Source organism: Gouania willdenowi, chromosome 14 (genome assembly GCF_900634775.1).
Source record: "Gouania willdenowi chromosome 14, fGouWil2.1, whole genome shotgun sequence".
Taxonomy (NCBI): Eukaryota; Metazoa; Chordata; class Actinopteri; order Blenniiformes; family Gobiesocidae; genus Gouania; species Gouania willdenowi.
In genome coordinates, this window is record NC_041057.1 from 4,288,234 (window position 1) to 4,304,398 (window position 16,165).

General features: G+C 36.4%; 1 protein-coding gene across 1 annotated transcript in view; it reads right to left on the bottom strand.

Moving 5' to 3' along the window:
- Window positions 1–10,175: 10,175 nt before the first annotated feature.
- The window catches only part of LOC114475659 (ryanodine receptor 1-like), an 86,957-nt gene continuing 80,967 nt past the window's right edge, over window positions 10,176–16,165 (bottom strand). Inside the window, 11 exon segments of the mRNA XM_028466656.1 lie at window positions 10,176–10,600; window positions 10,685–10,723; window positions 10,725–10,737; window positions 10,958–11,058; window positions 11,938–12,002; window positions 12,757–12,913; window positions 12,985–13,119; window positions 14,083–14,229; window positions 15,176–15,236; window positions 15,315–15,448; window positions 15,532–15,574. Coding sequence (XP_028322457.1) covers window positions 10,505–10,600; window positions 10,685–10,723; window positions 10,725–10,737; window positions 10,958–11,058; window positions 11,938–12,002; window positions 12,757–12,913; window positions 12,985–13,119; window positions 14,083–14,229; window positions 15,176–15,236; window positions 15,315–15,448; window positions 15,532–15,574 — 991 coding nt within the window. The 3' untranslated portion in view covers window positions 10,176–10,504.

A 16,165-nucleotide genomic window follows, 5' to 3' on the forward strand; every position in this document is an offset into this window, starting at 1 on the left:
TTGGGAGTCATTCTGTGTATATTGGTGTCTGTTTTGTATGTTGTGGATAATTTTTGTATTCATTTTTTTTGGCACTGTACTTGAAGCGTTTCCAAGTCTTTTCTAGTCCAACTGGTCTTTTGAGTTTCTCAGGTACCATTTATTGACTCTACTCATAAATTATGACAAAGGTTATTCAAATCTGAAGTTGTCTGTTCAAGTATATACCTTTAATGATACGTTGGTTGGGTTGTGGACTAGTGTTATTGTGCTTTTTTTTGTTTCCCACGTGTGAAAGTGAACGTTAAATAGATGTGATTGTGGAAGGAAACAAGTCCAAACTGCTCCACTAACAACTTTTATTTTGAAATGGAATGTTGACTTTGGCAGACATGGATGTAATGTGTCGTAACAGTGTGGAGGAAAAACAGACACACACGCTTATTGTTAGGAATCTAAGGTTCAATGACGCCTTGAAATGGACCACTTGGCAAACAAACAATTGGGATTAGGATTCTTTTTCTCACACAGGATTAACAGCTAAACGTGACTAAACATGTTTGGTATTGTATTTGCCAGAACTGTAGGGTTACGACAATGTGTGAATATTTCATCACCCGTTTGTAATGTTTCTTTGACTCCATTTAAAAATACTTCTCAGGGTTGTGTGTAAAACCCAGACCCGACCAATCATCTGCTTTTAAAAGGATTCTCCACTGTTTTGTTTTTTTTTTTAAACAAGTTTGGCCTAAAATCTTTGAAATGTACTCACTAGAAGATCTATGCCTAATAAAACGCATTATCTAGCACCATATTCATTTAATTGCTACTTATAAATGGGACTACTTTACTATTTTAGAGCCTGTGTTCCGCAATCTTGAAATCCCTTTGGTGATTGGTGATATCAAACAGCCCCACTGCCTGTAAACATCCCTTTGGTTTCTACATGAATAAAGAATTCAGCCTGATTTTTCGATAATTTAGCAGCTTTTTTTTTGTCAAATTACCAATTTGTGCTGCTTTTGGAGGAAAAAGTAAAGATTCCAATGTAACCCCCTTTAGTTACCGAACGAGAATAAAAACAGTTGTGACCTGAAAGTTGTGACTCTGTGGTTTTGTAGTACACAATGAGGCAGAGAAGAAGAGCTCTCTTCAAGGCGGGCCTCCACTGTGCACTATTTTTCAATCGTTGTACTCAGCTCTAACTCAAATTGTGCAACTCAAGTGAAAAGTCCGAATGTTCATGTTCTCACACTATATGGACCGCCACTCTGACGCGACCTGACTGCTCACACTGTATGTCCATACACTACACGTCGGAGTCTTGTATACAAATGTACAATGTAAGAAGAAGAAGAAGAAACATTCTGAAGCGTCGCCATTAAAACAGAAGAAGAAAAAGAAGAACACGGATAGACACTCGCGATGCTAAACAAAAAGAAACGCGCTGTCTTGACAAATTGTGCCATTCTCTGCAGATAATCATCAAAAGAGAAAATGCGGTGACGTTTGATGGACCGTTTTGTGGCACTGCTTCAACAGTGCGATACCCTCACAAGGGGCGACTGGAATTTCAAACAGGTTTGATTTTCTTGCAACCATACGAGTGCTGATCGGGAGCCAGTCGTGGTGTGTTAATGGTTTCTCATGATACCATACGACTCATGATTTAGCCCAGACTCGGCCAGATCCCAAAAACAGTTGCACAAGTGAAACATTGGCTCAAAATAGGCCAAAAATTGCACAGTGTATGCCTGCCTTTAAGGACCTTCACTTTCCCGTAAACAGTACGCTGACACGCTCTGGCAGCTGAAGTTAGAGAGTAATCGGAAAGTGGAAAAATCAGAAACAGCTGTCAGTTTTTTCTTCGTCTGAACATAGGCCGGAGAGTGAACTAGGGCCAAATTCCCATGATATATATACGGGGGAGGATCAAGTTTTTGCAGTTGGAAACAGAAATATAACCAACAAATGAGCACACTAAATGTTGCTTGACCTTTAAAATGCCAAATATTCATAATCATACCCAAGTGGAAGGGGCCCTTCACAATAGTTTGCCTTGGGCCCCCAAAATGCTCAGTGCGCCACTGGTCAAGCCAAACTTGTAAAAAAGAAGGGAAGATCCCTTTAAAACCCACCTTTGAATGACATCATCATTTTCCTTACAAAAGCAACATTATTAGAAGTAATCCCCCACAATCAAAAGCATCAAAATCAGAGTCTGCAACTTCGAAGTCAAGCTGTTAAAATGTGGCGAGTGGAGCGCGGGGCTGACGGTGTGGTACACTCCTGATGGACCCATGCCAGAGAAATCTGTGTTGATTGGCAATCGGGAGCTTTGGCTTCCAGATTAGAGGGAGAACATGCCCCGAGGTAACCCATAGCAGAGGAGGCGGCCGCCCCTCCCATCAGCAGATAAACTGCCTTCATGGCCTGGGCGTACTGATGGTGCCGTGACGCAGGCATCCGGGTGAGTGTGCAGCTCCTCGGTAATACTTGGAACGGGGGGGAGGCTTCTGCCTGTTTGGATGAAGGGTTACGGTTAGGGTTATAGGAATAGACCATCATAATCAGGGCTTGACATTAACACCAGCCAACTGGTCAAATGCCAGTGAATTTAGTCGTGGCAGGTTGCCACTCCCATCAGCCACTATGGCAGGTTGAATTTTACATATAATTAATAGTAGTTTTTAACCAAAGGCAATGTGAGACTATGGCTGTGTTTGAAATGGCCCACTCTAGACACTACAAACTCAGTGAGTATATACTAGTGTCTACAATACAATAGAAGTACGATTAGTGATGACCTGAAGTATACTTCCAAGTTCCCATCATACATTTGGAACCTACAATAGCAAAAACCTGAATCACTCTGATTCTCCACCTTTGAAACACATTTCATACCAACATTTTGGAGAGATCCACCATTGACAAACTTCCAGTTAACTTCAAAACAAGAGCCGTATTCACAAATGCTTTAAAAAGGAACAAGAAGAGATGCTTTTATTTGAAAAGGGGATGTTTGATTTGTTCGATCCCAGGAAGATTTTACATTCTGCTCGCAATGCATCATGGGGCGGTTGAATATGACTTGTGTACCCACTGTGCATACTTACTAAAATATCCCAATATAGTTTACATACTATCGAATGAGAAAGCACAACATACTAATTTGGACTTGAGACTTAGTATGAGTAGTACGTTAGTATGACATTTTGAACACAGCCTCTGACACTACAACTCCCATGAGCACTGCCTGCACACAGTGTTTGCTCACTGGTCGAGTCATGAGGCCTTCTGCCAACGTCACTAGCTGTGTTTCCATTATAGTTTTTCACAAAATAAAAGCGATATTTCTAAAGTTTCAACAAAATAAAAATGTGCCTTGAACGGTTTTCCATTGAAGCTTCTTAATTCCTGTGAAATATCATCCCGCGAGACTTCTCGTCATCATACTGCTCACACTGCCTCACACCATTTACACCAATGTTCACCCCATGTCATGACGTGCGACCAGTCCAAGATGAAACCTTGTCAGTCGTGGTAGCATTTCAGAGCATGGTGGAGGCCGCGAGCGAGACGTTGAATGTTAACCTAACCTCTAGGAATGAGTGTCTCATGTTTTTCCTGCAGTCTGTGCCTTCTCCTCGCCTTCCGAGGGCTCTCGTTTCTGAGGTTTCTTGATGCTGGAGCTGGCTGTTCCAGATCAATGGTTCGCGACTCAACTAGTCTGGAACACTCGGATGGACTATCCTTCTGTTCTATCCTGTTTGCCCTTCTGTTCACTAACCCCAACCAGTCGAAGTGGATGGCTGCACCTCTGAACCTGGTTCTGCTGGAGATTTTGTTCTTATAAAAATAGGGATTTTTTTCTTCCCACTGTCGCTAAATGCTTGTTCATGTGGATCTTGTTTGGTTCTTTCTTTCTTACTATGGACTCTATATTTTGTAAAGCACTTTGAGATGACTTTGTTGTAATATACGCTATATAAATAAAGTTGAATTTGAATTGAATTGAGTGGCTAGGCTAGTAAATCTGGGGAACCACTAGTGGCCGCTGAGCAAAAATGTTTGCCCTGATCATAATCACATCTACCTTTCTCCCGTGGAGACGCACAAGACTTGGCCCCCGGGTGAAGAAGAACTCTGCATCGCTGGCGGGGGGAGTCGTGGGTTCTTTGTCCAGGATCTGTTCGGGCACCAAGTCTCGCAGGGTGATGTTTGGAAGCTGATGTCGCTTACAAGGACTGGGAGACGACGAGAGACTCTGTGGGAAATGTAATCAGAGCAAGATTCATTTAGTTTAGTTTATTTCTGTTGAAAATAAAACGTTTAAATGTATAAATATGCAAACAAAAACACATAAAATAAAAAAGACGATTTACATGACATTAACAACAGGTGTAGGCTGAATCATTTACCTATTTCGCCTATTCTTTGCCGAGACAATCTATTGTTATTGCTGTATCAACTGTACCTCATTTACTTTGGGTTCCAATAGAATCATTAAAAATTAATAGTTTGTGTCGTAGACCAAATCTCATTCAATACACACCACACTTTAGTTCATAGGTCAATACATCAGATTAATCACTATAAATCCTTAGATAGAGCATCATAATTTATTTCATTCAAGTTTGATAAGAATGAAGTACGGACTGATGTGTACACATGGTCATGTTTACTTTGCTGCTTCGAGTCACGAATGAGCAAATAAAGGAGAACGTTGAACTGGTCTGTGTTCCAGTTAAATCATGGAGACCTCAGTTTAAAAGCAAGATAATTGCAACAATTTTTGTTTATCCAAGCATTGGAAATAAAATGGAAACAATAATGTCACATGACCTACCATCTTCACTTTTTTCAGCGTAGCCACCCACTGACTGCAAAATGGGAGAAATAATGGTCAGTAATTCAAATAAATCTTGAAATACTCACCAATTATTTAAATAAACCACAGAGAGTGGACACAGAAAATAAATAAATTATGGACGGACATCAGTAAAACATTAGCTTCATCACCCTGAAAAAGGGCAGATTTGGCTAAAACATGGAACATTTTGTGAAAAGATTATATTTAAAGTATGAAAAACACACAGAACTGCTGAGTTGCTGACATTTTATGAGGTGTTCAAATGTGTCTATTTCTTGTAATTCTTCACATATCTTACACAAGATGCCAAAGCTGCTGGAGGCGATAATATTTGATCAGATAAAAACACAGTATTGGCCTCATGGATCAATAAAGAAAAGATCATTTGCTTGATAAAAAAGGTTGAAATTTCTGCTCAAAAGCTTTTTTTTTTTTTTTAAATCTCCACTGTAAACACTCGTGTTAATATTGTTGTAAAAGCTTTGTGCATTGCATTGTGGGATGTGGATTCCTGTGGACCAGGGGTTCTCACCCTTGGGGTCCGACACTGGGAAGGGGGTCGCCAGAAGGTCTTTAAGAAACTAGAAATATTTTTTGAACAATATTAATAATTTTTTTTTCTTTCTTTTTTACTATTTTTCTGCAACTACACCAAACTTGCCATATTTGAACCTATTTCCATCACTTTTTCTTGCCATATTTTTGCTACTTTTTATGCATTTTGCTACATCATTCCCATTTCTGCCACTTCAACATTAAATTTCAATGCCTTTTTTCCTCATGTTTAAGACATTTTTGACACTTATAAACACTTTCCACTTCTTTTCCCACCTATAGTCACATGTGTTGACCCAATATTGTCACTTTTAACCTTTTTTCACTATATTTCATGCTTACTGTAGCCAATTTAACCACATTCACAATTTGTCATGGCCATTATTTGCCAGTTTAAACTAATTGTTCCAATATTGACATTTTGATCCCTTTTTTTAAATTACTTTTTCTGTCTGTTTCTGGCCACTCTAATTTACAACTTTTAACCAATTTCTGTGGTTTTTAAAATCCTATTTCACAACTTCATTTCACTGACTATATACTATAGTACACATAATAATAAACTTCTTGGATAACAGTGGATATGATTCAGATGAATAAATAAATGTGGTAACCACAGATCCCCCTTTTTATTATAATGTACATAATATAGAAATATTTTAAGTGCCATAAAACACAGTGACTGTACAAAGTTAGTTCTTTCTACCTCAGGTATTAGTATTACGAATTATAAGTTTTCCAAACTTCCCAAACTTTTGAGACTTTAGGTTGGTTCTTCTTCTGTTGCGCAACTCTTCTCCTTCACAATGTAAATAGTGACGCGACCACTGCCCCCAGCAGTTCATGTATGGTACTGCAGCAAAAATGAAGCGGAAAGCGGCCGCTGGCCTGATTTTATCATGAATTTACGACATTAAATGACGTGTTGACCCAAATTTTTGTAGTCAACATCAATTATGTTGCTAATAATTTTTGCATTATTGTATATGTTACACACATTGTGGTTGGCGTGAATCTCAAGATGGTCTATATATTTAATCTCAAACTCCGCCTATGCTATGAGACCTAAACTATGTCTTTATCTGATAAAAAAAAATATTGTTTAATCATATATGAGATAAGAATAAACTGCAAGGTATGCATTTATAACTGATAGCCCAATAATAAAATGTTCTCGACTAAGGTAAATATGGGCTACCTGCAGTCTGCAGGGGTCTCAGCCAGCAGCAGCAGGTATTTATACTGAGGCAGGATGAGAGCGAAGCAGCACTCCCTGCTTCCACCTGATGGTAACCTGGGAAGATCCAGGATCTCCTTTCCCTCCACTATGGCCTCGCAGCTGCTCTGCATCTGCACCAGCTGGTCAGGTGGAGAAGAGGCGTCATGGCACACCAGCAGACTGCCCTCAGCAGTCAGCAGCAGAAACCTCCTCTTCCACTGTTTAAACAGAAAACCACCTGCATGGAAGGAACAGAAAACATATTGACAGTGTTGGGTACGGTTGCAGCTACAGTATGTGGTGGTGAATGTAAAAACTCTATCACTGTTTCATAGCCGACATATTATGAACATTGTTAAATGTTAAATGATTTAACATTTAAATTTTACTTAAATTTGATTAGATTTAACATTTAGATTTAACTTAAATCTAAATGTTAAATCTAAATCTCACTGTTAAATTACTCAACATTTAGATTTTGATTCAACATTTAATTTTAGATTTAACTTATATCTAAATGTTAAATCTAAATCTAAATGTTAAATTATTTAACATTTAGATTTTGATTCATTTAATTTTAGATTTAACATATATCTAAATGTTAAATCTAAATCTTAAAGTGAAATCTAAATCTAAATGTTGCATGATTTCACATTTAGATTTAACATTTAGATTTAGATTTACCTTAAATCTAAATGGTGAATCTAAATCTAACCTTTAAATCTAAAGCTAAATGTTACATTATTTAACATTTTGATTTAAGATTTAGATTTAATATTTAGATTTTTATTTCATATTTAGATTTAACTCAAATCTAAATGTTAAATCTAAAATTAAACATTTAGAGGTAGATTAACCATTAAGATTTTTCATTTACATTTAGATGATACAGAAAATGCTATTTTACATACATTTCTGTCTCAAATGAAAGAAATGAGCTAAATATTTTTTAAAAAAGTGACTGAGTTTTGACATTTGGTGCCCCATATGCAGCCACTATGATTGTAAAAGCCGCATACATGTGGATTAAAGAATAAACACTGGTGGTGATCCATCATCCCACCGGATTAGAGACGGTCAGATGGTTGGAGGAGGATCAAATAGCTGCGGATGCTTGAACCGACCAATCAGAATCCACCAACATGCGAGTCCGCAACAACACTAAGAAAGAGTCACGCAAACATCTGGAACCAAACATCCTGATATTTTATGCATAAAAGCCGACACATTTGTGTCTGTTGTCTTATCAGGAACCGAATATTCCCGTTTTGTGTTTATCATGTGGGTGAAGCAGAAATACTTGACATTTATGTGTTTAAAACAAGCTTGAGGGTCTTTTAAAAAAGAAATAAAAATCATAAGTGATGGATAAAAGGTTGGGGCGTTAAAATAGTTGACACAGTTTGACAAAGAAAAGCACGAAAAGCATTTGTTTTTCTTGATAAATATTCACCGAACATTTAAAAAATATCAAGCTTTATTAAGCAACTGCTATAATAATAATAAATACAACAGTTGGGAAACAATAAAATCATGGTAGATTAAGTGCAGTCACCAAATTTGGGCGAAAAAAGGTGGGAAAATAAAGCAAAAAATTGAGAAAATTGTTCAAATATCCACAGATAAAAATGCATTTGTTCCTAAACCCTAATATATTATATTTAAAAGCCAACATACGTACAAGCTTGAGGGTCTTTTGAAAATAAATCAAAATCCTTAGTGATGGATAAATAGTCAGGACAGTTTGACAAAGAAAGCACACAAAGCATTTGTTTTTCTTGATAAATATTCATCGTACTGTCTGACAACATTTGAAAAACATCAAGATTTATTAAGCAGCAGTTATAATTTATTTCAAAAATAGTTAGGAAATGTAAACATCAGCAAATTAAAATTGTAGAAGCTCACAGTCATCAAATTTGGGGGTGAAAAAAAAAGGCAAAACTAGACCAGAAAATTGAGAAAATCGCAAATATCTAGAGATAATAATGGATTTGTTCCTACCATACATCCTGAGGGTGCCGTTGTGAATGCCTGAGATGTTCATGGTTCTCCTTAGACGTGTTCCTCTGTGGTGGCTCTGACAGAAAGTGCCCGAGGACAAGAGCACGGCTGAAGAGCACATGAGGCTCAATGTGAGTTTTTAATGCCCTGCTCTAATCCTCAGTCAGCTGGGACGCAGGTCAGCGGTTTGTCATGAAAATCTGATGGGATGATGTCACACAGGGCCATGTTTAGTGCTGAGTGCATGTGTGAAGCAAAAAAACTGTTGGGTTTTTAATCATTTCTATGTATTATCGACTATGTTTTACACATGCAAATCAAATTATTAGTCAAGGACTGCGTCATAATATCACATTAAAGCTGATATCTGGAGTTTCTGAAAAATCCATGTTTATGTATAATTCTTTTGAAATGCGAAAAAATACCTAACTAGTCTTTTACTATGGTCTGCTGCTGGTGGTCATTCATAAACATAAATGTATATACAGTAAGTCCCGCCTTCATCCTTTAGACCCCTATACAAATGGAAACGATGGCCGAGTGCACCCAGCCAATAGGCTTTGACTTCCTGTTTTTGAGACTGTCAATCATAGTGAATGTGGAACTGTGGCACGGAAACAAGGTTGTACGTCACAACAGCAAACAGGTAAATATGATTTTGGCTCTTACCTGACCCATAGATCTATATTAATATGACCTGATGCAACCTTGTTATGTTCAGTGATGCATGTGCAGAAAAGTAGAGGCGTGGCTTCTGGTAGATTGGCAGAGGTAGTGGGAGGAAGTGAGGCTGTTTAGGGTGGGACATCGAGACGTTTCTTAGAGACTCCAGATAGCAGCTTTATTAATCTAGTTGAGGCTGTGGGTTCTCAACCTTGGGTCGGGATGCCATTTGGGTTTGTATTATCATTTGGAGTCAATTTTTGCTTAATTTTACCTTTTTCTTGCAACTATACCAAACCTATGGCATATTTTAACCTATTTTCATCACTTTTTCTTGCCATATTTTTGCACTTTTTAATACATTTTTGCTACATTACTCCCATTTCTGACACTTCTCCATCAAATTTCAGACATTTCCGGCACTTATAAACCCCTTGCCTCCCTTTTCTCACCTAATGTCACATATGTTGACCAATTATTGTCACTTTGAAACTGTTTTCACCCTATTTCATGCTTATTTTTGCCAATTTGACCACATTCACAATTTGTCATGCCCATTATTTGGCAGTTTAAACTTATTGTTCATACTTTTCCTTGCCATTTTTAGGTCAATATTGACACTTTTCAGACCGTTTTTACCACTTTTTCTAATTTTGTGTGTGTTTGTTGTCGTTTTGTGAGTTTTTAGTGTCATTTTTTGCAATTTATTCTCATTTTGTGTATTTCTGTGCTCTATTTTTGGTCATTTTGTGTGTTTTTTTGAAGTAATTTCAATTGTTTCAGTTGTTTCTTGTGTCATTTTACAAAGTTTTATGGAGTCGTTTTGTGCATTTTTGTAGTCAATTAGTCGTTAAGTTTAGGAGTAAAGACATTACACTTAAGACAGATTAATTTACTACATTTTATTCACCAGGTTTGCTTTGAAAAGCAAATAATTAAATAAGTTCAACATGTGCTGTGGGCTTGAGTGTCTGGAGGAATTACATCAGAGAGAATAAAACTAAAACTACAGAAACAGTCGACAATATAACGTCAGAAAAAGATCCAGTCAGAAACAAATTAAAAAGATAACACTTTAAAAGATTGTGCTGGTTTAATAACAGCTCAGGCACTTTAGCTGCTTCATAGTAACATCCGTTTACATTCTCACGTCAGTAACGCAGGTCGTAGTTGTGTTATTTGTCCATGTGCGTTTATTTCGAGCCCATTGGCTAAGAAAGCTGATCTTCATATTGTTTCCTGAAACAGTCTCCAGCAGGAAAGAAGTCCCAGCTGCGCTCCTGGTACATCTTCCACACGTAGGACTCCTGCAACATGTCAAATACGGATAAGAAACACATTTAAAAAGTTACATCACGAGGTATGAAGGAAGTAAATAAGTAACAACTCACCTGGCCAGTGTGCTCGGTTTCATCCTTGTTGATGAGGTAACATGAGGAAGAACCTGAACAAGAAATACAAATAAATTAAAAAAAAAAAGGTCATTGGCACGCACACACACACGCACGCACACACACACACACACACACACACACACACACACACACACACACACACACACACACACACACACACACACACCACACACACCACACACACACACACACACACACACACACACACACACACACACACACACAACAACACAAATAAGCTGCACTCACATGTAGTTGGCCAGGTTGTGTTCATCAAACGTGTGCGTTTCAAACCCGTGTGGCGTTGTATCAAAGTAGTCGCTTCCGATGCCACAAATGAAGCATTTTGTCTGCATCAGAGATCAGGATGGAATCCATAAAATGCTTCAGATATGTTCGTTAGATATTATTATCATTAGGGATGTAACGATTCACTCAACTCCCGATACGATTCCATTCACGATACGATTCTCTCACGATTTATTTTACAAAATAGGACTGTAGACAAATGATGACTGAAAAATATTCCTTTATTTTTTTCAGGAAAAAAACTAGAAAATACTGTACTTTTTTCCTTTTATTTTTCGTCAAAATAATCCCGTGATAAACTATTCAAAACAATGCAATTTAAGTAAAAATAAATCTTTAATGAAATAAATAAAGGAATAATACGAATGAAGAAGAAGCCTATTCATTTACATTCTGGTTCTATAGTAAATAATGCAAAACTGCATAATAGTTCTTTTTCTTTTCAAAAGTGCAACTGAAAATGTATTTTGTCATTTCACTTATTTACGTCAGATGTTTGTTTGGACCAGCAGAGGGCACTGGTAACCCAGTGGTCGGTTGGCATGCAAATATTCTAGCAGTGAGGAAGAGATGCTATGTGCTAGCAGACAGAGCTAATAGAAAAACCTGACTTTTACAGATATTCACGAATATTACAGATATTCTTTCGGTGCTAAAGGGGTAGGAATCATTTATGAACATGTTTAAGAGCAGAAGGCGGCCAGAAAGAAAGTAGTAGCAGATTCCGCACTCCGCCTACACTTCTGGACAAGAGAAGGATAGATAGCGCCCTCTGCTGTTTAAAAAAATACTGCGATTAAATTTTCAGGGTATCGATATGAACCGTGATACCTATAAATCAATTTTTAACTGCCTTACGATTAATCATTACATCCCTAATTATTATATAATATAATGTAACATAATATATAATATAATACCTCCATGTCCTCCTTGACTTGCTCCTGCTGGTCTCTGAGTTCACCAAAAGCATCAATGATCAGACCTGCAGCATTCAGACAAGAACAGAATGAGAATTAGAAGAGTTTAATGCAGAAAATGTCAACCTTGGGGTTGTGACCCCATATGGGGTTGCCCAGGATTCAAATGGGGTTGCCTGAAATATCTAGTAATTGATTAAAAAAAAAAATACTGATTAAAATGATGTTTTTGTAATTTTTTTAATTAATATTCTTTCACAAATCAAAACACCACACACAATCTCAAACAACTGTATTCTATATTTTCACTAACTCAAATATAAATCTAGTAAAAAAAACAGTATAATTAAATATTTGAATAGTTAATTAATAATACAAATATCAATTCAATTTTTAGAATAATTAATTTTTCAAATTAAATCACCACACACAATCTCAAACAACTGTATTTTATATTTTCACTTCCTCAATTAAAAAACTAGTTTAAAAAAAATAAAATAAAAATCTTGTCACTATAGTGCTACTCGTAACAATTTATCACAAACATGACCAAAAACTAATTCCAAAAAGTAAAACAAAAATTTCTCTGGGCGTGGCCAGAAATTGATGATATCATAATGGGGTCACGACCCGAAAAAGGTTGGGAACCACAAGTTTACTCACCTAAAGGGCACTGTGTAAAATGTGAAGAAATACCCCAAAATCTCATATTATCATAAATCATTATATTACTCCCGCTATAACATATAACAACGTATGATTGTTAGGTTTTGTTTGTACCAACGTTCAGGAATGAAAGGTGGCGGAGTCTGGATTTACCCTGAATAATGGCCAACAGAATGACAATAACAAAGAAGAAGAAGGTGATGTCAAACACCACGCGGTAGAGCTCGTATTCGTCTCCGGCGGGATCTTCGATCTCATCTCCGATCCCTCCTCCAGCTCGCACACCCACATACATGTGGAAGAGGTAACACTGCACACAAAACAAACAAACTCTCAGAGGCGTATTCCAGTGTGACTTTCGCCCAATCAGCCGTGACCTACAGTCATCATGTCGTCACACTTCATATCGGGCTCAGCTTCGTCCTCGCTTTTGTTGTAGAACTTGCGGAAGAAATTAAAGGCGACAACCGTGTAAAGGTAGACCACCACAGCCAGTAAGCCCACCGTCATCATGAGCTGTGGGAGGGGCAAGAAGTGTCATTATAACTTTAAAAACCTAAAGGAAAACTGTGGTAGAGTGTACATTTTATTTAGGACATCCTCAGGTGTCAGAGTGAGGTATCAGGAAAACCTCTGTCATGGCGTTTTATTTTGAAGGAACAGGAAAGACACATGATGTCATTAATATGTGCTGCTTCGGATACAAGAGTAAGCTGAAAGCTGTTATTTTCTATTTATTTTTAATGGTTAAGATATAAAATCATCGCTTAATTTAACTATGTATTTAATAATCAAAGAATACGTTTAAATATATTAACCTTTAAAAAGGTTAAAGTGCTTTGAGATGACTATTGTAGTACTGGTAATTTGTGCTCCATAAAAAAAGTTAAATTGAATTAACTTTTTAAAAAATGAATGATGAAACGCAGTCAAATGACACGGCTTCAGGCTTCAAAATAAAAGTCGTCAGACTCAACTACCTCAGTCCGTAAAACACAACAAGACATTTTATTGTGACGAAACTGAAAGTATGCATGAAAAAGTAAGTGGAAAACCGTTCTTTCCTTTTATTTTTTAAAAGTGAATTCAATTCAACTTTATTTATATAGCGCAAATTACAACAATAGTCATCTTGAATCGCTTTAACCTTTTTAAAGGTTAATATATTTATACGTAGTGTTTGATTAATAATTACATAGTTAAAGAAATGTTGATGTATCTTAACATTTAAAAATAAATAGAAAATAACAGCTTTCAGCTTACTCTCGTATCCGAAGCAGTACATATTATTTCCGGTTTCTTCAAAATAAAACGCCATGTCGTGTTTTACGTCCTGATGCCGTTGAGTCTGACTTTTATTTTGAAGCCTGAGGCCGTGTCATTTGACAGAGGTTTCCCTGATACCTGATACCTCACTCTGAGACCTGAGGATGTCCTAAATGTGCGCCGTACAGCTGCTGTATCGTCCTCGTCTCTCACCTGTTTGCCGTTGTGAGTGACCGAGGACAGGATGGTGCGTAGAGTCTTGACGCCCATGGCGATGTCCAACAAATGGCAGGCATAGAAGAAGTTGTTGTAATGTCCGAGGAGCGACATAATCAGATACCAGCAGAGGTAAAGAAAGGTCTGCAACCATAACACAGCAGGGCCACAAAAATGTGATTATCTGATCCAAGGGCCACATTATCAACATTCATGTCAGAATTTAGAATAAAGAGTATTTATGGAGTCCTAGTATGTATTCATGTTGTTGTTTTGAGTAGTTTTTCTTATTTTATGTGTTTGTTGAAGTTTTTGCAAAAAAATATTGTAATTTTGTGTATTTTTCAGTAATTTTTGTAGTTAATGTGTTTGATTATTTTAGTTGACTTTTGTGTATTATAGGAGTCTTTTTGTCTATTTTTTTTTCATTATTCTCTCATCTAAATAATTTCTCATTTTGTTGTTTAACATATTTTTCCGTTGTTTCTGTGTATTTTTAGTTGTCTTGTGAAACTTTTGGTTAATTTTATGTATTTATGCTGTCAATTTATTTATTTTTGTGTGTTTTTCTCTATTTTTGTATATGTTTTGAGTAAATTTATGTTATTTGTTGTATATTTTAAGTTATTTTGGCTGTTTTTGGTTACTTTTGTGCATTGTATTGTCATTTTGTATATTATTCTTAGTACTTTTATTATAGTTCACTTTAGTGTATTATTGAAGTCTCTTTGTCTATTTTTGATATTGTTTTTTATACCATTTCTCATTTTGTGTATTTTTGTATTTAGTTTTTTTAGTTGTCGTGTGCAACTTTGCAAAATTTTCCTTTATTTTTGTATATGTTTTGAGTCATTTTGTATATTAATGTTGTTATTAGTAAATTTCTGTTATTTTTGTATACTTTTTTGTTAAATTTTTCTAAATTTATATTCATTCCATGTATTTCTGGTACCAATGTATATGTGTTTCTGATGTTTTGTTGTTCTTTTGTTAATATTTCTGTAATTTTATGTTTTTCTTTGTTTTAGTTTGTTTACTTTGAGGGCTGCACGCATTTGGCCCTTGGAGTAAAAACTGTGGGAATGCTTACACCATCTGTGAACACAACACCAAATTTCCAGATCTGGTACTTGATATCAATGGAAGTCACCCTACAATAAAGAACACAAATATACTTCATTACTTTACATTTATCATGAGAATTTTTCAGAGTGAAGTCGTCACTTTACCATGCAAACATGGAGTTGTCTGGTTCCTCCTGCTTCTTCTCATGCTGTTGACTCACGTCTAGTGAGGCTAAATCGACCCCCAAAAGTTCAGCAATTCTCTCTCTTCCATAAATATCTCCGTACTTGTCCAGAACCTGGAAACAAACATTCCATTAACAATAATGATATAATAATAATAATAATGATGAGATTAAAAACCATGAAGTCGAATGCTCACCTTTCGTTTGACAAATTTGTCCCAGTAGTTGTTTGGGAAGGAGCTGAAAAGAAGCAAAGAGATAACGTTGTACGCTCATTTGTTTAGTAGTGAAAAAATAATAATGTTGATTTCATAACAACTACAATTTCTTGTTTGTATCCAAATTTGTTTATTATATTTAGTAGGGCGACCATACGTCCGGATTGACCCGTGTCATCTATTTCACGTCTTGTCTCCGTACTGAGATTATAACCCTAACCCTAACTATAACTTAATCCAATAAACAAATAAAACGCGTGTCCATTCACTTTGAAAACAAAAATAAACAAAAATGAATTATTTTTTTTTTAGCAAAAATACATTTCCCAGTAGTGCGCATGTGCGTGCACATATACAATCTCACTACGATGCAAACTCAGTACATGACACCTCTCCATACGGACGGATTTTACAAACTCATTAAAAAGTTCTGGTTTCCCAGGGGACCCTGAATGCATCTTGGGGATCACGTTGATTTAATTGACCGTTGTCACGTACTGAGATTGTAACCCTAACCCTAACCAACTCCAATAAACAAATAAAACACATGTCCGTTTACTTTGAAAACAAAAATAAACAAAACTGATGTTTTTTTTTTTGTTTTTTTTAGCAA